This window comes from Rana temporaria, chromosome 4, assembly GCF_905171775.1.
Source record: "Rana temporaria chromosome 4, aRanTem1.1, whole genome shotgun sequence".
In the NCBI taxonomy this organism is placed as follows: Eukaryota; Metazoa; Chordata; class Amphibia; order Anura; family Ranidae; genus Rana; species Rana temporaria.
Window position 1 is genome coordinate 106,527,118 of NC_053492.1, and position 24,342 is coordinate 106,551,459.

General features: G+C 41.1%; 1 protein-coding gene across 2 annotated transcripts in view; it reads left to right on the forward strand.

Annotated features, from left to right (window-relative positions):
* Positions 1-19,127, forward strand: part of LOC120936417 (alpha-1,4-N-acetylglucosaminyltransferase-like) — a 62,319-nt gene extending 43,192 nt beyond the window's left edge. For both annotated transcript variants that reach the window (XM_040348727.1, XM_040348726.1), the window contains exons 2-3: positions 965-1,458; positions 18,525-19,127. In XM_040348727.1, the coding sequence (XP_040204661.1) occupies positions 988-1,458; positions 18,525-19,112 (1,059 nt within the window). In that variant the 5' untranslated portion in view covers positions 965-987 and the 3' untranslated portion in view covers positions 19,113-19,127. The remainder of the gene's footprint in view (positions 1-964; positions 1,459-18,524) is intronic.
* The last annotated feature ends 5,215 nt before the right edge of the window (positions 19,128-24,342 follow it).

Here is a 24,342-nt window from a genome sequence, read left to right on the forward strand (position 1 = left end):
GTCCTCCCTTTTGCTAAGTGGCCAATTAAGGGGCAACAGAGCATTCTCATGTTAAATCACAGTGTATAAACTGGTCACATCAGATGCAACCAGATATACGTCGTCTTTCCCAGTAAGACTAACTTCTTGTAATGACTGCAGCAGGTTTTTTTTTGTCTTTAAGATAAGCTTTCGTAACTACAACACTTTTCTGTAAAAATGTATCCAGATGTTGGCCCAACCTTGATGTTACTGAACCTAACCCATTCACAATGGGTCTAGGTAGGGGATTTTTTGAGTCCTTGTGGATTTTAGGAAGGGTATAGCTCATCGGGATACAATAAAAATACAATAAGAAAACACACTAACTCGCTAATAGCAAACTGAGCCCTGCTCTATCTTCACTCCAACAACACACTGCACAAGCTCCCTATGGGAAGGAACCTTTTATAGTGTTGGTGGGACTATGAGCACTGAGCCATGATTGGAGAACGTCATCACTTAAAATGTTGGCTCTGACAGTGCTCTGTGCCCTAATTGGCAAAGCCTTGCACCTGAGGCTTCATACAATTAGGGCCCTAGAATGCAGTTTTCAGCGGGCAGTGCATTGTAGGGCACTTGGCAGGATGTTCGCCAAATGGGCAAACAGGCAATGTTTGGGCCGAATTTTTGCTTGGCCCCAACCGTTCGCCCAACGCTATTGATGAGGTGGTCTGTCGGTTGTGTTTTTTTTGTTTGTTTTTTCTATTTAACCTGTTGGTTGAAAAAAAAAAAGAACTGAATGTATATCCAGCCATTAGTTTATCAGTCATGCTTGGATTGAGGAGAAAGGAACATCCTAAAAGCTTGTTCTGAAAATTTAAATGTTGGTGCAAGTAAAAATATGATCACAGATCATACGTGGTTGTATTAATATGCTATAGGATTCAATATGGAGTTTGTACAGTACTCAATAACACATTTTTTTCTATTTTTGTTTTTGTAGATTGGACATGGGACATTGCAATCATGTGGATAAAGTTAACAAAATTCAAGGTGATATTGATAACAGTTATAACTCTTTTTGGAGTAGTATGTTTTCAACAAAAAAATCAACAGGCCACTAGCAAACTTACATCAAATGTTTTAGCATCCATTTCCACTGACAATCAATCTCATAGACTGAAAAATGTAACCTCTAAGCCTATAACAGCATATACCATTCTAAGCAAAGGAAATGGAATCTTATTTATGGAGACCACAGACAGAATGGAACCACCATCCCTGGTCTTATGTGCTATTGAGTCAGCGGCTCGAGTCTACCCTGACAGACCAGTTGTCTTCTTTATGAAAGGACTGGGGGATATCATGACAGAGGAAGATGAGCACAGAATTCGCAAACACTTTCCAACTCTTTTACATTTTGATAATATCTACTTCTTGCCATTGAAAATGGAGGAGCTGTTCATGTATACACCACTTATTACTTGGTATAAAAAGGTATGTATGCCTAGGGCGAAATGGCTGACTGGGTTGGAAAAGCCCTTCCAAACCAAGCAGCACAGAAATTAAAGTGTACCTAAATTAGACCATGGAAAAGGAGAAACCCCCGAAGGTGGGACTTTAACAAAACTCATGTTCAAAAAAAAGTAATAATATTTAAAATGTATTTAACAAATTATTACAAAAAATATCAAAATCATAATTGATGCGTTGGTGCGTGACTTGTCCACAATGGTCCTATCGAGCCCAATGCATTTCGGGACATCGTCCCTTCGTCAGGGGCTAATGTGCGCGTGGAGTCACACTGTATATAATACAAATAACCATATTTAAAAATTTGTACACAATTAAATAAATTTCCATATCTATACAAAACAGGAGAACACAGTAACTGTACGGCATACACATCATTCCCGTCACCATATATGTAGACTCGTGGCTGAGCCGGCAGGCATCCAGGGCGGTGGCAGAAACAACCCCCCAGTAGAAGAAAAACGGGGCGCACAGCGGGGAAAGGCCACCTGAATAACTCGAAAAAAGCCCAATGTAATTTATTTTTATTTATTTTTAGTTTAGGGCACAAGTTTCAGAGACATTTGGGTCATGTGTGTCCTCCTACAGGAGGAAGAAACAATATCAAGCAAGTGGACATTGATGGTCAGACTTTAAGGCCAAGGAAGTATAGTTTTGTAAAAATATATAATTTAATAGCGTATAAATAAATTGAACAGGATATACATAAAATAAATAAGTTCAAGAAAAATTATCACAAATTCATCAACAGTAAATGACCACTGTACATTCCTCCGAAGTCGCCAACGCACGTTTCGCCGTGGGGCTTCTTCAGGGCGAAGATGAGGAATATATAGTTAGCAGAGAGATAGAAACTTATATGGCTGGTGGTCCCTCGATGGGTGCGTCCACGGGGCATATAAGATGGAAATATACCAAGTCGGAAGGTAAGCTTTAGGCACAAGTTTCCATATATCGAAAATCTTAGGTGAGTCGAAAGAGTCAAGACTGCAAGTCCAAAAGGTGGAAGATATGTACCACAGGAAGAGTTAATACTCGGACTATTTTTATGAAGTCCTGAGCACACTGGGACAACAGATGGCAGTATAACAGCAATGTGGAGGGGCTTACATAGAGAAACCCTTTCTGTAGCAGCCTTTGTATGGGGCTTTTGTACAGGCCCTATAACTGATTGCAGCAGCAATGCGTCTGTGTCCCAGGGTGTACACACGGTTATATGCCCCGTGGACGCACCCATCGAGGGACCACCAGCCATATAAGTTTCTATCTCTCTGCTAACTATATATTCCTCATCTTCGCCCTGAAGAAGCCCCACGGCGAAACGTGCGTTGGCGACTTCGGAGGAATGTACAGTGGTCATTTACTGTTGATGAATTTGTGATAATTTTTCTTGAACTTATTTATTTTATGTATATCCTGTTCAATTTATTTATACGCTATTAAATTATATATTTTTACAAAACTATACTTCCTTGGCCTTAAAGTCTGACCATCAATGTCCACTTGCTTGATATTGTTTCTTCTTTAATATTATTACAGATGTGGCCCATGTGAGTGCTATCCTTGTGTTTCCAACTTAATTTTCTCTTTTCTCTCCCTACGCCCTTTTCTCTCCTCCTCTCCCCTTCTTTTCTTCTTTCTTATTTCTCTTTTCTTCCCCCCCCTTTTTTTTTTTCTCTTCTCTCAACTTTTTCCCCAGGTTCTTTAACCAACCCCTCTCCTCCTTCAATCATTATACTCCTACAGGAGGATTTGGATACTGACAAACATAAAAACAGTGACCAGCCTATTATGATCACTCGTATTCCAAGCATGCCTCAGTTTTGAGACCTGTGTCGCTTAAAGAACTCCAAAGAAAAGGATTTTAGGGTGAGCATTTGAGGGATACAGAATTCGAAATCATTTGGGATGTCAAAAGCAGTCAAACTGAAGGACAACCTAAAAAAAAAGCGCTGTCCCTATGCAAAAATATAATATATAGTGTTGTGCATGTACAACGAAGTGGATTTTCTCCTTCCATTTAACCCAAATTTCCACAATAAATAAAAGTAATGATAATAATAATTAAATCAAAAGTCCTATATTCTGCAGTCTTTATAAAGTGCTGTGCTATATGAGCAGTTTTGTGCATTTGTGAACAGTAAATCATGCAGCTCTCCTACTTCCTGTTTGCAGCAACTTCACACATGCACAATGCTCCCCTACTAGTGATTCCCTCTCACAGAGGGTTTTGACCTTATAACTATATGAGTCTTAACCGGCTTGTAATATTCCACTTCTGCTTGAATGAAAAAACACAATGGCCTGTGCAAGTATTCTCCTGGAAATCCAGTATTTTACGCCCAATCTCGTTCTCTGGTACCACCATCCAGGGCTATGTTTTTCTGGTTTGTTTTTTAACAGAAGAGGTATCCATGGCTAATTTTACTCCATATGCTGTTTATTGTTAAAATCACACATATAAAATTATACCCTCACTTGTTAAATGGTTTGCAAGGCATTACAACAGAAATAACAAGACCCAGAAATGCCGTCTTGTCATGTGTTCCACAGGTCAGATGTGACATCACTGGAACCGGAGGGATCCAGGTATAACTTTCATTGCTGCTCTAAGCTGAGCTAAAGATCTCCCCTCCTCCCCTCCGGTTGCAGTGAAAGGAGCAGGTGCCTATGTACCATTCAAGGGTGTAGAAGCATCAACAGAGAAAGGAAGTGTAGCACTAACCCTGTAGGACCTGCTGGTTTAGATTTGGGTCTACGCTCTGCCTATCCACCCCAAAAGGTTGGCTCGAACCTTCCCTTGGCACAACTGGACAACCAAATGATTGTGGAACCCACTGACAGTTGGGAACCACAATGATACCATACAGTGATATGAATAAAGTTAAGTACTTTTACCTTATGCTGGTTACCTGTCCAACTGTAACAGACAAGATTCCACACAAGATGCAGTTTGACCAAGAATAAAGCGTTTACTTGGTAAAAGAAGGATAAAGCAGAATTAAACAAATCACAGTTGACTTTAAACAGGGCCCTGTAAGAGTCAATGGTATGGGATTAAATAACAGGTTTAAACAACTCAGGCTGAAGTCAGACCTAAGTAAGTACGCAATGAAGGGATTTCCCCAATGCAGTAATACCAGCACTGGAGTACCTCTCCACCAGGTCTCACCCAGCTCTCAGAAATAATAAATGACTGTACAGATAAACCCAGACAGTTATATCATATATGTGAGTCTATACGCTCCTTTGGCTCCCTCTAGTGGACAATTCCACAGACACGTGTTCTACTTCGTTAACTCAGACAGACAAACTGAATCCTGCAATTGTTCCTTCCAGTTAAAGGTAGTCTTTGACTAGCCTTAGTTGGTGCATATCAGTTATTTGTAATCCAATAGGATGTATAAAGGAATAGTTAACAAGCACCCAAAGTATATATCGTATTGGTAACCAAAGCGCCAATCCTCTCACCAAATGTCACTGCCGGATGCAATGCACTTCCGAAAAGTGTAAGTGAGTCTATAAGAGCCACCTTCCTGCAATACAGTTTATTATATCAGTGGGCAGGTGCCCTCTCACCCAATGAGGCCTCGCCTTGCCGATACATTCTGTCTGGAGTGTCTCGGTTCTCAGCTTCTCTGCAGCTTGTAGTCCCTGGTCCTCTGCGCAGCCGTTCACAAGGTGCTGGTGGATAGGCGACTGGACACTGCAACAAGGATCGCTCTCAGACTAGGCGATCTGCTCTCAGTCACTGTAGGCCCAGGCTCCTCGTGCCTAGGAAACTTTCAGCAGGCCTCAGCACAGGCCTCCTGCCGGCTTGAAGATGGTGTCCCAAGAGACAGGGAAAAACCCACACCTCTCATTTTATTTGCTTACCCAGCAGGCTGTTCTGTGTCTTGGGCTTGTGGGTAGGTGAACTGGGCATTGTGGGTAGGTAGTTTGCAAGAGGTCCTCAGCAGCCAGTTCAGCTGGCGAAATGCCTGGTAGAGATACAAGACTGGATGGCTGGCAATAAGCTTGGACTGAACGCAGCCAAAACTGAAGCTCTATTAATTGGTCCTACTAGCCCCCTATTGCTGGCTGCTTGGCCTCCATCTTTCGGACCCGCACCCATTCCAGCCAAGCAGGTAAAAAACCTAGGAGTCATAATTGATGACTCCCTCTCGTTTGTGCCCCATTTTAGAAACATCCTGCGAAATGCCAATTACCATCTAAGGCTCCTCAGAAAAGTGAAACATCTATTCACGCAAAATAACAGATCACTACTTGCCCAGGCTTTTATCCATTCCCGGTTAGACGGGGCAAACGTATTCCTATTGGGTGTTCCGTAAAATGGGCCCATAAGCTTCAGGTGGTTCAGAACCACACTGCTCGCTTTGTACTCGGTCTAGCGAGACGAGATCACATTAGCCTGGCAAGGAGATCACTTCATTGGCTCCCTATCGAGCAGAGAGTGATCTTTAAAACGCTCTGTATCTTCTTTCGTGCAAGTATTTACACAGCTTGGCAGTGCACTATAAACCCTCGCGCCTATTAAGATCCAAGACCCAACATCTAGCCACAGTTATTCCATCTAAACTTTCTAAAGACGGAGCTGTTCGTCCAGGCTTATGGATAAAAAATGTTTTTATTTTTTTTTCCTCTCACAGTCCGCCCCCTCATTGAAGGGGCCACTTGCCTCTCTAATAACCATGATCCCGGAACGGCCCTGACTATTCAGACATCTATGATGTTGTCTACCCCTCTTCTAGTATCCCCACTGCCCCTTTTTCTTTTTTCTCTCTTACACTCCATGGCTCTTTTCCTCATGCTCCCCTAAGGGCTGGATATCATTTCCTTTCACCGCCCTCTCTTCTCTTTCCTCTCTTTTCCTCACCAGGGATTGATTCAAAGTAACATCTCACCAGCGGCACTTAGACGCTCACTGTACAGTGCAATAACATGTGAATAAATGTGGCCTTAGCCACTGCTGCTTCAGCCATGCCCTCTGACATGTTTCGCCCCACACACTGGAGCTTGGTCACAGAGATTGGGAAAACAGAACCAAGCATAGGTTTATATGAGCATCATCAGCTGTGAATGGAATCAATGCAGGTGTGTGATGCATATTGATAAAGACTTTGAAATGGTGGTATGGAGAAAAAAGGTAAGAAAACAAACAAGGCCTCTTCAGGTGCCAAAATTCCCAAGAAGCACTCAATGATCCAGTAGAGTATACTCTGACAGAAAAGGGTAGGACCTGTTTTTGGCAAACATAGGCATGAACAATAATTTTTCTGATAATGATGATTTTTTTTTTGGGGGGGGGGGGTGGGTACCTGATCTTGACAGTTACTCGCTCCCCCACTTCCAGTCAGATCACTGCGGAAATCTGAGTAGAGGTCAGCCTCCCCTCCCCCCCCCCCACAGCCTTCTGGGACATATCACAGATCCCAGAAGACTGAAGGACCAATCACAATGCGCAGTGGAGTTTGCACATGCACAGGTGGAAGCTGGCTGTAAAGCCGCAAGACTTCACTGCCAGTTTTCCTTTGTGAAGATGCCAGTGATTGCATCCAAAGCCGATTAAAGAATCAGCTCGGATGAGGACATCACTGGATCCAGAAGCAGGTAAGTGTCCATATATTAAAATTCAGCAGCTACAGTACTTTTAAAATATCTTTTTTTTTTTTTTTTGGGGGGGGGGGGAGCTCTGCTTTAAGATATACTGTACCAGCATTTGTGCATTTTCAGCATTTTTCTGCCTGGATGTGCATTAAAGCTGAATTCCAGATAAACCACTAAATACACAGGATAAAAAACATATTGGGGCGATATTGGATATACTGTAAATCCATTTAGTCCTGAGATTTTCACAGCCCTGCCATAAAGCACAGTCAGACAGATGTTATCATCAGGGCCGTCTTTACCGCAGGGCAAATGGGGCAGGTGCCCTGGGCCCTGTCACTGTTGGGGGCCCAAAGCAACCCCCTTTGAAAAAAAAAAAAAAAAATTTTTTTTTTTTTTTTTTTTTAGGGGTCCGGAGGCCCCCAGGGGCCCGGAGGACCCCAGGGCCCCAGATGGCAACCCCCCCTTTTTTTTATTTATTTTTAAATAATAAAAAAAAAATTATATATTTTTATTAAAGGGTCAATTTAATATATTTTTATTTTATTTTTTTATTAAAGGGCCAATTTTTTTTAGAGGTCTGGGGGTCCCCAGGGGCCCATAGTTCCCCAGGGCCCCGGATGACAACCCCCCTTTTTTTATAAAAAAAAAATCTTTTTATTTATATATTTATAATTATAATATTTATATATATATAAAAATGTTTTTTATTATTATTATTATTATTATTATTATTATTATTATTATTATTATAGGACCCAGAGGTCCCCAGGGCCCCGGATGGCAACCCCCCTTTTTTTTATAAAAAACATTTTTTTTATATATTTTATTTCTTTTTTTTCTTTTTATATATATATATATATATATATATATATATATATATATATATATAATTTTTTTTTTATTAAAGGGCTCAGAGGTCCCCATGTGGCAAACACCCTTTATCTTTTTTATAAATGTTTATTTTTTTATTTTTGTTTATATATTTTTTTTATTTTTTTTTTATTTAAGGGCCCAGAGGTCCCCAGGGCCCTGGATGGCAACCCCCCCTTTTTTTATAAATGTTTCTTTATATATATTTTTTATTAAAGGACCCAGAGGTCCCGGATGGCAACCCCCTTTTTTTTGTAATTTATTTTTATTAAAAAAAAAAATATTAAAGGGCCCAGAGGTCCCCAGATGGCAACCCCCTTTTTAAAATATATTTTTTATATATTTTTTTAATTTCTTTTTTTCTTTTTATTAAAGGGCCCAGAGGTCCCCAGGGCCCGGATGGCTACATCCCTTTTTTATATATATTTTTCTTTATTTCTTTCTTTTTTTGTAAAGGGCCCCCCGCTTCTAAATTTGCGGCAGCCCCCCCCTGCTTCTCAATTTCAGGCATCAGCACCCCCCATCCCGGTTCTCTGCTCCAGGGGGCCCATGCCTGAAGCTGTGTAAGTGGCCCCATAATTCCTGATGGTGGCCCTGCCTCCCGTTAAGCCCCTGTGCTGCCCACAAACCAGGCTGAAAATCATCAGCGGCACGCAGCCAGTGACAGTACTGCTTCCCTTCCCAGTGTTTTAAAATGTACAGCACCCCTGGCTTCCCTTTAGATGCGCACTTCTCCCTTCCTGCCACTGGGTGCTGCTTGTATATAAAAGTGAATTAGAATGTGATTTTATAACATCCCCAGTTTGCTCTTCCCGAGGCTGACTTCTTCATGTCCTGCTCCTCAAGGTATGTCACTGTTTGCTAATCTATATTGTAAATTGAAGTTTTCTGTAGAGTGTGCCCAAAGTCTTTATAATATTTGATGATTCACTGCAGGTCTGGTCAGTGTTTTAAAAAGTTCCTCTATTTTACACATGGCATGGCATGGCATGGGGTCACAGCACCGTCTGTCCATTCTGCTTTAGCACCATGGGACCCCATGCCATGCCATGTGTAAAATAGAGGAACTCTTTAAATCACAGACCAGACCTGCAGTCCAGGCTGAGTAAAGCCTCAGAGTACATGACATTACTGTCTGTATTTAACTGCTTGATGGGCTTATTTTGGGCCTGGCTGCAGGGCTCAAGTCCTGCGGGAACGCGTGGGAACGGAGTCCCTGCACTTTTTTCACAGCAGGAACGCAGTTCCCTTTGCAGGACTAGAGCAGCGGAGCCGCCTGAGCCAATCCTTCACTAAGCGGTGATGCCCAGCTCGAGTCACTGTCAGGGGCAGGCGAACCTTAGTAATCCGTTATATTACTGGCTGCTTCCTGTATATGGATTCATCAGGTAGTTATCGCGGGATTTAGAAAGAACTTGCTTAAAGTTCTTTCTAAATCCCACGATAACTCACGGCAGACCTCCGCAATGTCTCCTGGGAACAATGACAAAAGCTCCCAGGAGACATTGCGGCATCGAGGAAGTGACGGAATACCCGCACACTACCCGATGAATCCATATACAGGAAGCGGGCAGTAACAAAGGATTACTAAGGTACAGTGGATCGAAAAAAAAAAATGCGGTTTAGTAATTATGCATATGTGCACATATGCATATGTGCGTATCATTTTTTTTTGGTGGGGGGAGTAGATCTTGGGTGGGAGTTCCCACACTTTTTTCCCCAGGACTTGACCCCTGGCTGGCTGGTTCACATGTATGTGTTTTGGCGGCCCACATTTGCGCAGGCACAGCAGCCCATTCATTTGAATGGGCCGCCATGCCTGCGTTTCCTGCAAAGAAAATCGCATGCCTCATGTAATAGGCTGCGCACACGGCACGCCTATGCCCATCAAGCACTGAAATGCAGCACTGTCTGTCCATTCTGCTGTCTGCTGTGACTTATCTGCAGTTCCCGCACTGTCAAACTTGCTGCATTTTTAGACGTTTAGGTCACGCTTTTAAAAACACAGTGCGTTTGTGTGTGCAAGAACTGCAGGTAAGTAGCATGGTGCAAAAGCAGAATGGATTTCAAGGCAACTGTATTTTTAAAATGCTGAATGCACCTTTTTTCTGCAGGAAACAAAGGCATGGCAGCCCATTCAAATCAATGGGCTGCTGTACCTGCACAAATGAGGACCGCCAAAACATACATGTGAACCAGCCAGGCCCAAAATAAGCTGGAGGGGGGCCCAAAAAAAATGTTTGCCCTGGGCCCAAACCATATTAAAGACGGCCCTGGTTATCATGTATACACAGTAGACAGTGGTGTCCTTTCGAGAGCTTGCTGATTGGACACAGACATAGCAGCAGTAGTCTGATAAGGTAATTGCTCTGCTTAGGCTACCCTGTCATTCTATCAGTTTGTTCCTTGTCAGCATATTTACACGCAGAACACCTGATTGACTTCCAGTCCTGCACCTCCCTAACCCAGTCTGAGTGCTGTTGTAAAGAAGGTTGCACGATACCAAGTAAAATTCATTCGCTTACACTGAATGAATTTAATGATTCCGATTAATAAATGTGTCTGTTTGTTTTTTTGTGGTGTTTGTCGAATCTGTCATGAAATTAAAAAAAATAATGCAAAGTTAAAACCAAACTTAATGGAAGCCTATGGTTATACATCTTGAAAATATTAAAAGCTAATATGCAAGGTATTGACAAAATGGGCATTGGGGTGCTTGGCACTGCCATGGTGGACATGGACCAATGCAAAAGGGAGAGGTTCCAGCTTTTATTGCAACTTTGAGGGTGACATGGTAAAAAAAACAAAAAAAAAAAACACCATTACTTTAAATGGCATGCTTGAGTGATGCTTTTTAGCTGAATGTGGTGTTACAGAACAGTACAACTCCCATCGCCAACACTGCAACATTTTCTGGGATTACATATTTTGCATGTGTAATTTTTACTTTTAAGTCTACGTTTAGTTTAAATACAGCAAAAGCATCCCAGTCTGCTTTATTACAACTTGGAAGCCCCCTGGTGGTTAAAGTGAGGTACAGTTTAAGCACTAGGTACAACATAGTACAAAAAAGCAGCTGATGGAGTTGACTTATACTGTAGATCAGGGGTGCCCAGCCAGTGGGCCGGTGGCCACACATGGCCTGCGCCCTCCTGCTCTGGAATAGAATACTGTTATTAAAGTTTATTACTAAAATCACTGTTAGAATCAGTTTATTACTAAAATCACAGTGTATATATGGGCATATCTGTTCTGCAGTAGTTACTGGGCTGCTTTCAAACTAATCCACAGATGCAGAGCAGTGCACCTGCGGGTCACTGAGCCATAGACTTCTGTTATTACCTGCAAGTTTATGAGCTATCTGAAAGTGCACCAAACCTTCGGAATATAATAGAAGTCTATTGCAAAGTGCAGAAAAGCCAAAGGTACACTGCGTTGCACGCGCGGTGCGGGTAAACCGCAGCACATCAGTGTAAAAGCAGCCATGGGCCCCTTTCACATGGTCAGTCGGACCTTATTGGACCCTCAATTCACCTCTAAGGAGTGACAAATATAAACCGACTTGTGTCCTACCTCCAATCCGATCAGGCTGTGTCCTCTCTGCACATGCAGGGCAGACACAGACCTTCCATGCGCCCGCTCTGCTGATTGTGGCCCACGACCAGTTACCAAGTCGCTTAAGTGGCCCTCGTGCTTCAAAAGGTTGGGCACCCCTGCTGTAGTGGTTACTTGAATAGCTTGAATGCTCAGGGTCCCCCTAGTGGCAATAAAGTGGTAAGACAAAACTTTTATAACTAGGCTTATAATGGACTCAAGAGTCCAAATAAGTATATTTTTCATTGTGAGTGTCTTATTAGAGGACATTATGGATGGGGAAAAAAGGATATTGTGCATGGTAAAATAAAAAGGGGAACTTGAAGCCAAATTAAAATAAATACGAATTAAATAAAATAAAGTAATGATGATGATGAAGAAAATTTTAAATAAAAAATGCTAGACTGAGCAGGTAAAATGTTATATAGAGTAGTAAACATAAACTGATTTGCGATAATGAAACAAATAGATAAGCTTGTTAGATGATTGAACAATGTGTGGTATAAACTGGTCTTCATGCTCTGATTACATAAAAATATACTGTATATAAGAGCAGAAAGCAGCCATGTTTTTTGACCTGCTAATGAGACTTGTTCATCCTCAAGGCTGCAAATCAGCCATGTTTCTGAAATATCACCTTTATTGCTAGTTGGTTGTTATAGTTTCGTCTTTCAACCAACCACGACCCAAACTAAAAACCTCTAATTACTCATACCAGGATGCATTTATTTGTGTCTTTTATACCTGACTGGAGTTCATTTTTAAAAGCCAAAGTTGTTAGAAAGGTTCTGACACATGGTTCTCCTATTATTACAAATAGAAGACACTCGTAGCCCGGATTAAACCTTTGAAGCAGGAGACAAGAGGAAAAGCTCCATCGTGCATACAATTTACAATAGTAGGTGGCTAAAAGCCCTTATTATCACTTCCCTTCTGAGATCACAGTCAGGCAGAACAATTATTATTTTGCTAAGACCACACTTTGTCATATTTCTTCAAAACCTGCTCTGCCACTTGAAATCCAGCAGGGAACTAGTGATCTTTAATTTAAAGTGTTAGCATCGCCAATAAGAATTATCTCATGGAACTAACACAAAAAAAATGGCGCAAGTGATACTGCAGTTTTTTTGTTTTTTTTTATAGTGTTTCTCACTCTCCTAAAAATAAATCGCCTATTCATTAATGTAAAGTGGAACTACAAGACAAATAATCTGAGCTGTCTAATCCGCCAAAGCATTTTTACTTGTCCTTTATCAGTCCAGAGATCCAGGCACCCCTGCCAGAGCATATATCCACACACGCATTTCCCAGCTGAGCTTTGTAGCTTCTGTCATCACCTCTCCAACAACATTGACATCAAGATTTTTCTGCAATTGTGACATCAGGCTCACTATAGGGCTAATGTAAAAACATTAGGCTAAAACATTGGGCTAATAACATTTTGTGAATGCTTGTGGCAACAATTCTGATTCAATCTGTCATTTCTGCAGTAAAGACATTGAACATAAAACAAGAATTCTCACTAGATGTTATAGGCTGCAAGGATATTTGTTTTCCTAAACCTACTTTTCATATGTCAGCCCTTAGTAGTTTGGATTGCACAATATACAGTTAGATGGCAACATCTGCTGTCTCCACTGGTAGCTTTTGATGAAAATGCCAGTATGTATCATGGCTTTTAAGATTTTCCAACAATTATATGCCAAAGGGAGGAGATGCTGCACTGGAAACATTTGGTCTGTCCAGGAAATATTACTCAGACTTCAAATATTTAGTAACTGTTTATAATGGCTTTGTACAAAAAAAACAACTGGGTAGGACAGACTGTGTAAAGCAGTTAATAGCCATCATCCAGTAAAGTTTTAGACAAAAAGTTAGAACTAGCAAAGAAATATTGTAAATGAGTGGTTTGGTGTTATTCCAATTTTGGAAGGTGTTGGTTTTCTATTCCAAGGTGGTATCCCCACAATATTTTTAATTCTAATAAACTTTTTGTATAAAACTATACTTCTTGGGAGATGGCTATTACCTGCTTTACACAGTCTGTGCCCTACACAGCTGTTAGTTTTAATTTTTTGTAGTTGTCCTCTTACATAATTGCACCCACACCATAAATTTGTTAAGTCAGTGAGTAAGAGATGATCCCTAAGAGCCGTTTCACACTGGGGCGACTCGTCAGACAGCTCAGCCGCCTGACGAGTCACGTCCCATTCTATGCAATAGAACCGTTCTAATAGGAGCGATGCAAGTCTCTCCGACTTAGAAAAAGGTTCTTGTACGACTTCGGGGGCGGCTGGGGGCGATTTGCATTGACTTCAATACAGAAGTCATTTTGCTAATCGCCTCTGAAGTCATCTTCAGGACGACTTGTAGAGTCGCCCCCGAAGTCGTGCCGCCGCAGTGTGAACCGACTAATTTTTTGCGCATTTTATTTCTATTTAGTGTCATAATGGCTTTGGCATGTACAGTAGGTTTGGATAATGTGCACAAATTTCGGCAAGCCTCCAGATGCTTTGTTGAAACTTTTAAAGCATTATCTAGTTCCACTATGGCAGAGGTTAAAGAGGATTTTTAGTCTCCATTTAAAACATTAAAAGTCATGACTCATCAGCTACAAATACTATAGACAGAATATGTCTGTATATTCATAATTAGTCAAATAGCATCATTTGGTTAAATTATGTTAAGGAACAAAAAATATATCAATATAATGATATTTTCTGTTGTTTAATATTTGTTCATATAGATGATGACATAAACAAATACGTTAAAATAACTAAATCCAAACTAGGGAGTACCTGAGCATAAGGGTGGTGGTTTAGTAAACATATAGAAGCCATATCTATAGAAATCCACTAAAGGGTAGTGTTGCATAATATCATTAAAGCAGGTAATATAGACATGGACTTACTTGACAGAATCAACCTCACACCTTGACAATCCAGCAAAGAATGCTGGTGTGAAGGTGCGGGTGATCTGTATTTATATCAAGTCCCTCCCATTAGCTATCACAGTTATCTGCAGACAGCTGACTGTGAGAAACAGAGATAATAGGGAACTCCTAATTAGTCCCCTGAATCAGGTGGATGCGAGCATAATGCCGCGTACACACCATCACTTTATGTGATGAAAAAAAATGACGTTTTTAAAAACGTCACTTTAATTGACTGTGTGTGGGGGAAAACGTTGTTTTATGTCTTGTAAAAAACGACCAAAAAAAATTGAAGCATGCTTCAATTTTATGTGTCGTTTTTCAAAAGTGCACTTTTTACTTCACAGAAATTGACCGTGTGTAGCAAAAAACGTCGTTTTCTAAGACGTTTTTTCATCCACGCATGCCCAGAAGCTACTTATGAAGCGAGCTTCAATGGTAAAACGTGGTGGAACGTAACCTCACTTTGCAAGATCATTGTGAGAAAACGATGGTGTGTATGCAACTTCGTCTTTGAAAATTGAAGTTTCAAAAACGTCATTTTTTACTTCACAGAAAGTGTCGTTTTTTTCATCACATAAAGTGATGGTGTGTACGCGGCATAAGGGTGATGGTTTATTTAACATATAAAGGCAATATCTATAGAGGTCCACTAGAGGGTAGTGTTGCATAATATCATTAAAGCAGATACCGTATTTATCGGCGTATACCGCGCACTTTTTTGCCATGAAAATCAGGGCAAAATCGTGGGTGCGCGGGTGCACTCACGTCCTGGACGTACAGGGCGTCAGCGCGGGTAGCCAAGCATTTCCGACAATACACGAGTGTACTCAAACTCGGCGCGGGAAACGAGCGGGGAGGACGCCGCAGAAGGACGCCGGACCCGCTGAAGAGGACACCGGAGCCGCCGAAGAGGACACCGGACCCGCCGCAGAAGGACACCTGAAGCCGCAGAAGGACACCTGAAGCCGCAGAAGGACGCCGGACCCGCCCAAGAGGACACCCGAAGCCGCAGAAGGACGCCGGACCCGACGAGGCCGCCGATGGACGCCGCGCAAGACACCAAAACTGTAAGTACAAAAAAACTTTTTTTCCACAGGATTGGGGGCCACTTTAGGGGTGCGCGGTATACGCGGGAGCGCGTTATACCGCGATAAATATGGTAATATAGAAATGGAACTTACACTATGACAATCCAGAAAAGAATGCTGGTGTGGAGGTGTGGGTGCTCTGTATTTATATCAAGTCTCTCCCATCAGCTATCGCAGTCAACTGCAGACAGCTGACTGCAAGAAACAAAGATAGTAGAAAATCCTAATTAATCCCCTGGATCTAGTGAATATCAATATAAATGATATTTTCTGTTATTTAATATTTGTTCATATAGACGATAACATAGACCAATAAGTTTGAATAACTAAATCCAAACTAGAGAGTACCTGAGCATAAAGGTGATGGTTTAGTAAACATATAAAAGCCATATTTGTAGAGATCTGCTAGAGGGTAGTGTTGCATAATATCATTAAGGCAGGTAATATGGACATGAAACTTATTTGACAGATTTGACCTCACACCATAACAATCTAACAACGAATGCTGGTGTGGAGGTGTGGGTACTCTGTATTTATATCAAGTCCCTCCCATCAGCTATCGCAGTTAATCGCAGACAGCTGACCGCGAGAAACAAAGATAGTAGGGAAATCCTAGTTAGTCCCCTGGATCTGGTGTGCGTGGCAAAGCCCCCACCGCGCATGCGCAACGTCATCGCCTCGGGGCGGCGTCAAGCACACCACATCCACCGACACAATAAGCCTCAACTGCGGACTGAGCATATCCGCTAGGAGTGGCAAAATGGAGAGTGTGGGCGGGGATGGAATATCAACCCACAGAGTCTCTAGCGCGGCCCAGATTCAAAGAACCGGCGGCTTTGTGTGCCGGGCAATCCCCTTGATCGACCACCACAAACAATCTTGGAAAACCTGCATAAAGCAAAGGCAAAATAAACTAAAAGTAAAAGGAACAGTAATACCCAAATATTACATAAGAGTTTAATCAATAATAAGAGTGTTCAATATCAAGTTGACTGGCATACCCCATAGATGTTAAATATGACCCAACTGGAAGATAGCAAAATTACATAAGCAGGTACATTAATCATAAATTGTAAATTATATAAGATTTAGTGTTATTAAAAGGCAAACCAGCAGATATTAATATTACTTTACAATTACATTAGTGGCTCATTTTTCTATGCCACCTGAGGAGAAGCCCTCCAGAAAAGGTTTAAAGCAAATAGCCTTATTTAGGCCTGGAGGCAATGTGGCATTTAACTGGAAAATCCATCTAAGTTCCATCTGGAGGAGGGTCTTATTCCAGTCACCCCCCCCTGGGGTTGGGGTGTATCCTATCCAGGATCAAAAATTTGACACTGGGGAACACTCCACCATGTACCAAGGTAACATGGCGTCCCGGGGGGAGGTCCGGATCACGCAACCGCATACTGTGGATGTGTCTATAGACCCTCCCCCAGAATTCCAGCTTGGTCTTCCCAATATAGAAGCAACCACAGCTACATTGCAACAGGTAGATGACTCCCAAGGTTCTACAATTTGCAAAGTGTTTTGGATAAAATGTTTTTCCATTTGGAAGGACAGGGTTCTTTTGTACAAGCATATATCTACAGTAATTGCACTTTCCACACATTAAAGTGCCCTTGTATTTACAATGTATAGGTACATTTTTGAACTCACTGCTAACGACTCTATCACTAATGGATGGAGCTCTTCTAAAAGAGTCGCTTTTCTGGAACCAAGGAACCCAAGGCTGGATCTAGTGTCAACATATGCCAACATTTTTCAATGATTTGTTTCACTTGAAATTATTGTTGATTATATCTTGTGATAATTCTCAAAATGTTGTTATCTCTTGGTGGCGTTTTGTTGTAGAGTAGATAATTTCTTGATCTCATTGTTACTTGTTTAAATTATCTTTTTAAAGAAGCATGTGAGTAGCCCCTAAGAAGGAGCCTATCACAAAGTTTCCCAGCCTCTATTACAAAGGTTTTGTCATCAGTACAGTTACGTTTTATCCTTAAATATTGACTATAAATAGAGTCAATTAACGATTGTGGGTTGAAGCTCGTAGCATGGAGTATTGTGGTACCCGCTGTAGGTTTTCTATATAGTTTCGTATACAATTTACTTCCAATACCTTTATAAATTTCCACATCCAAAAAAGTAACCGAGTCCTTATCAAAGGACATGGTGAAGTTTAAATTAAAGTTATTTTTATTCATCCTTAAAAAGCACTGCTGGAGCTAAGCTCTTTTGCCCCGTACACACCATCACTTTATGTGATGAAAAAAAATGACGTTTTTAAAAACGTCACTTTAATTGACCGTGTGTGGGGGAAAACGTCGTTTTATGTCTTCTAAAAAACGACCAAAAAAAATTGAAGCATGCTTCAATTTTATGTGTCGTTTTTCAAAACGTCAAATTTTACTTCACAGAAATTGACCGTGTGTAGCAAAAACGTTGTTTAAAACGACGTTTTTTCATCTGCACATGCCCAGAAGCTACTTATGAAGCAAGCTTCAATGGAAAAACGTGGTGAACGTAACCTCGCTTTGCTAGAACATTGTGAGAAAAACGATGGTGTGTAGGCAACTTCGTCTTTGAAAATTGAAGTTTCAAAAACGTCATTTTTTACTTCACAGAAAATGTCGTTTTTTTTCATCACATAAAGTGATGGTGTGTACGGGGCATAAGAACCTTGCTGAAAGCTTTACAGATGCTTGGCAGGAGCTTGCTGTACACACTGCTCTCATACAATATGAAGCCTGTATAAACAAAGCTTGAAAATGTAATAGATCCCATTGAAATTCTTCTCATATACAGAAAAGAACCAGACATGTTTTATAAGGTTGCTTCCATTGATCTATCATTTCCGTGTACAAAGTTGAATGAAACTTTTTATCAATCAATACTTTTCACTGCTTTTCTATGCATTTTCAATATATTTCCAGGTGAACCCCAAAAAAGAAAAGTACTGGACCCATGTTATTTCTGATGCCAGCCGGTTTGCTATGATGTGGAAACATGGTGGAATTTATATGGATACTGATGTAATCTCCATTCGCCCAATACCTAAGGATCATTTCGTAGCAGCTGAATCTACTAGAGTTACCAGCAGTAGTGTTTTTGGGCTGCCACCCTTTCATAGCGTGACCTGGGAGTTTATGGAAAATTTTGTGGTGGAATACAAAGGATATAAATGGGGACACCAAGGACCAGGAGTGTTCACACGTGTTATAAAAAAGTTGTGTGGAGAGATAGTATTTACATTTTTGGTAGATACTGTATGTGGAGATATATTTTACTTTCATCCTTATCGTTTCTACCCAATTTTGTATACATCCTGGGAAAAATATTTTGAAGTTAATGAAAATCCACCAACTTTCACAGACTCGTATGGCCTACATCTATGGAACTATAAAAACAAAGTTGGTCTAACCATGGTTCCTGGAAGTAATACATTAGTGGAGCACCTCTATAAAAAATACTGCCCGCTCACATATGGAGCAATTCTGAGAAATGAAACAATTTACATTTAAAAATAACTTTACTCAGCAGTACACAAAGAAAATTATAACGTACTTTGTTGCTGCCATTACTAAAGAGGTGAAAAGGATAGTGGCCCCTGAGATCGGGCACTAAAGCTGGATATACATGTAGTATTTTTTTTCCATTCAACTATGTTGATGCAGAGATCCCCCCCACTGTGCTATTCTATTGAGACAATGGGGACCCCCCCCCATCAGAATTACAGACCAGTGCTGCAGTCAATGGCTGTGAGTGCTGATTAAATGTGGGTTTTCCAGCATAACCCGTCAACAGAAGCCACACGTTAAACAGACAGTGGTACACACATACCGAAAGTTGTCTGGTTTCTGCTAAATTAGCTGAATTTTGGTATGTGTGTATGGGGTTTAAGAGTAGCAGTCAGATCACTCTCCCTTGGTCATATGACATCACTGGGACCTAGCAATTGGCTACTAGTCTCAGGAGAGTAGATCACATGCACTGAATATTGTCTATAGCTGCTATAGAAGTAGCAAAAATAGAGCGCTGGCAAGTGGAGCGTCAGTTTTAGTAGGGTGCCCTAAATGAGACAGTGGGATGAATTTAATAAGGGCAAATAGACTGTGCACTTTGCAAGTGCAGTTGCTCCAGAGCTTAGTAAATGAGATTTTGCCTCACTTTGCAAAGACTACCCAATCAAGCATTTTTGTTTGAACATTATTGGATGATGGAAGTCAATAGACCTTCACCTCATTTACTAAGCTCTGGAGCAACTGAACGTTCAAAGTGCACATTCTATTTGTCTTTAGTAAATTAACTCCCGCCTCTAAAGAATATGTAAACCCAATATTTCATATTCCTGATATGTGTCTGCTCAACCATGTACTTGTATGAAAAAGTATCCAGTTCTCTTTGTATTGCTTCATTTGTGATAAAAAATGATCACAATTAAAAGAGCATAAATGCACGATTAAAACAATCACAAACAGCGCTAAAAGTGATAATTCTGGTGTAAATGCTCAAGGCACCACTAATACACTATAAAAAAATATTGTGTGAAGGAAATCAGTCAGTAGAGGTAAAGTCCCATAAAAAGATGTGGTTCACTTTAAGAAAGGACAGACAGCGTAGCACCTTCCACCCGAACTCCTTAAAAGACACCGCGTGGGACAAAACGAGCCCCCTCTGGGGTACACACTTACCAAAAAGTAAGTTAAATCAGGCGATGTATATAAAACTCCAGACTGGTATATATCCTTCAAACAGGGTAATCAAATGAATAATATAAAAGATAAACAAGCGCATAGTCACCAATTCCTGTATGCTAGGTAGAGCGTTGTGCTGGTCCTATTACAGTCTCAAAGAGGCTAGCAAACGTTGGTTCCAGCTGAGGCCCTGGTGGAGCGCAAGCGTCACTTCCTGAGCGTCGTGAGTAGCCACGCCCTGACGCGTTTCGTCATAGGACTTCGACAGAGGGCGTGGCCTCACGACGCAATCCACCAAGTTAAATACATGTTGCTCTCACAGGCACACCCATCACCGTAGAGGCGAGGGCGGGCAAAGGTGCTTAACCCGCCCCCTAACTCATAGAACCACGGCGTACGGGGGCGAGTGAGAAATAGTCCAAAAAACAACAACATCCGTCATGCACTGTCACACACAGGGGCCATGATTAACAGTGACACCGGAAGTAAGGGTGGTAGACAGCGCACGGAAGTAAACATGTAATTTTAAACATAATAGTAAACTCATAAGGCTATTAGGAGCACTAAAATGTCATATAATCAGCAACAAAAAACGGATGTCATATACTCATACAATGTAAGAACTTCACTGAATAAATAATCAGTTGAAATTCATTACATTATATCTATATAAATATATATGTTACATATTAAAAAATGTGCATTAATACCATTAAAATATACATTAATAACTGTAATCAATTTATAAATATATTTAAAATTTGGAAATGACTCAATAAAAAGTCTCAATAATAAAAAGTGATCCCATTTAACGTAATATAGAACATATTGTGCAATGATAGATAAACCACAGCTAGTATAGCACCATCTTGTGGTAAGCAGATATATGGCAGACATATCAACCTTACACTCAAAGCACAGGGAAATGTGACCATAATTTGCTATTTAACCTGTATCAAAAAATTCGGTGATCTTTCAAGAAAAACACAACTAAAACAGGAAAGAAAAAGCCGAACTAAGAAGGAGCAGGCAAATGATAAAGCAAAAATGACACTTAACCACTTAATATGGGAACATAAAGGGAAAAAAAATGGGTCAACAGCCACAACTCAAATTGACCAATTATGACATACTATCAGAAATCACTAATAAAACAATTAATGTCTAGCTCGACATTCAAGCCCCTAGGGGCAAGAGTGTCGGCCGAAAAGATCCATTGGGTTTCTCTCTTTGATAAATCCCTGACCAGATTGCTTCCTCTCCATGTTGGTTTCAAATGGTCCACACCCCAGAACATTAGACCACTCGGGTCTTGATTATGGAACAACTTAAAATGAAGCGAAACATTGTGGTCTTTAAAACCCAATAAAATATTGGCGATATGCTCTCCAATGCGCACCTTAAGTTGGCGTTTAGTCCGCCCTATATAGAGGAGCCCACAGGGGCACTGGAGGGCATACACCACATGTGTGGTGTTACATGTAATAAATTCGCCAATAATGAATTCTTTGTTATTGGCACTTGAGGTAAATTTCTTTACTGCTTTCATAGGCCGATTGGCCTCCCGGCAGGCTCTGCATTTGCGACATGCAAAAAAACCATCGCAATCCCAGAAACTTGATGGCCTGATAGGGGGATCAAGTACCTTACGAACCAGCTTATCAGCAAAACTCTGGGCTTTTCTGTAAATAAAGCCGGGTTTCTCAGGAAGGACAGCCATTAACACCTTATCCATAAGCAATACATGCCAATGATCAGAAAAAATTGCCTCGACTTCTCTATATTGGGCATGATACCCCGATATAAAATTCCATTCATGGTTATTCAGTGGCCTATTCAGAGTTCTATCTGCGAGGAACACCTCTCTAGGTTGTGCGGCTAATTCACATATAATAGTATCAAGCCCATTTTTCTTATACCCCTTCTCTAGGAACTTTCCCTTTATAATTTCTGCCTGATCTAAAAAATCTGTGGTGTCAGTGCAGTTTCTCCTTATTCGGGTTAGTTGTCCTTTTGGAATATTTTTTAGCCACATCGGGTGGTGTCCACTGCACATAGGGAGATAGCTATTTGAATCTGTAGCTTTGTGGATAGTCCTGAGCCGGTCCTAATAATTTCCAAATCCAGAAAATTCACTCTATCCTTACTAACAGTGCTAGTAAGCACAATATTATTAGTGTTAGGCCCCGTACACACGACAGAGGAACTCGACGTGCTTGGCACGTCGAGTTCCTCGTCAAATTTTGGGATGAAGCCGCCGAGGAGCTCGGCGGGCCGCCTTCTCCCATTGAACAACGCGGACAACGAGAAAATAGAGAACATGTTCTCTATTTTCTCGTCGAGCTCCTCGGCGGCTCCATCGAGCCAAAACTGTACAGACGACAGAGTTTCTCGGCAGAATCCGGGTTTTGACCGAGTTTCTCGGTGAATTCTGCCGAGAAACTCTGTCGCGTGTACGAGGCCTTAGAGTTAAGCTCATCCAGAAAAGCATGTAGCGTAGTGAGAGGGCCATCCCAGATAAGCAGAAGATCGTCTATATATCTCCTGTAAAACAGGAGAGAGGGACGTGTAACTGAAAAGATGACTTTATCCTCCCATTCACTCATGAACATATTAGCTATGCTCGGGGCAAATCGAGCCCCCATAGCTACTCCCCGGCATTGGGAATAAAACTAGCCTCCAAACCAAAAAAAGTTATGTCCTAAACAAAAGTCTAATGCATTTCTCAAAAACACCTTTTTATTATGGGAGATGTCTTCACGTTGACTCAAGCTCCAATTAAGTGCCAGGAGGGCATCATCGTGCTGAATCACGGTATAAAGTGATGTGACATCTGATGTGACAAGGTATACTTCCTCCCTGTTGGTCAAATTAATTTCCTGGAGTAATTGTAGAAGACTTTTTGTATCCTTCAAATAAGCTCTCGTATGTATAACACTCGTCTGCAGATAGAGGTCCAGGTATTGACCTAACCGGGATGTAAGCGAGCCTATCCCATTGACGATAGGTCGACCTGGGGGGCATTGGGTACTTTTATGAATCTTTGGGAGAGTATAGATCGTGGGAATTCTGTTAGAGCTTGGTAACAGATATTTTTTCTCACGATTATTCAACACTCCAGATTTAAAACCCATATTAATGAGTTTATTCAAATCAATCTCATATTGAGATGATGGATCTTTATCAAGTAGGACATAGGTACCTGTGTCGCTCAGCATTTCAGCCAGCTGGTTATCATAAAATGCTTTATCTAGAATGACAACTCCACCTCCTTTGTCTGCAGGACGTATTATCAAATCCTTTTTTTCTTCTAATGATTTAATACCATCTAGAATATACTGAGGATTGACATTTTTTTGGGGTGCCAATTGACGCAAATCCCTCAAGACTAATCCTTTAAAAACTTCTATCTGATGGTTACCTTTATTTAAAGGGTTAAAGAGGGACTTATTCCGTAAGCCACTATCAAGTGCTATTGAGGAAGTCCCAGATGAAGAGTTAGAGTTTTTATTAATAAAATACTTTTTCATATTTATTCTGCGTACGTATTTATGCAAATCAATAAATACGTCAAATTTATTAATAGGTCTTTTAAGTCCGCACTTAAGGCCTAAATGCAAAATATTTGTCTCTTTGGAGGTTAATTCAGTATTACTTAGATTAAAAATACCACCTCTACTTAAACCCTCCTTCTTTTTTTGGACTTTCTGTCCCGATCTACACCCTCTTGTTGTTCCCGATGCGGGGGCGGTTCCCTCCATTGCTGTTCTGCATAGCCCATTGCTTGTTGCTGGTATGCCGGGGGACGCACCCTCCAATGTGGGGCACCCCGGCCTCGTCCATGTCCTCCCCTCCCTCTCCCTAAAAAAGGTTTCGGGGATTGAGGACGGCTTCTTTCATCCCATAAGGGTTCAAATCGATTCTGAACTGGGATGTGATATTGTCTATCACTAGATGTACTTGGGTATGCGGGGTTCTGTGACACCCTTGTGGTATTATTTTTTGCCTGATTCCCATTAGGCTGAATAGGGATAGATTGATTTCTAGATGGTTTAGG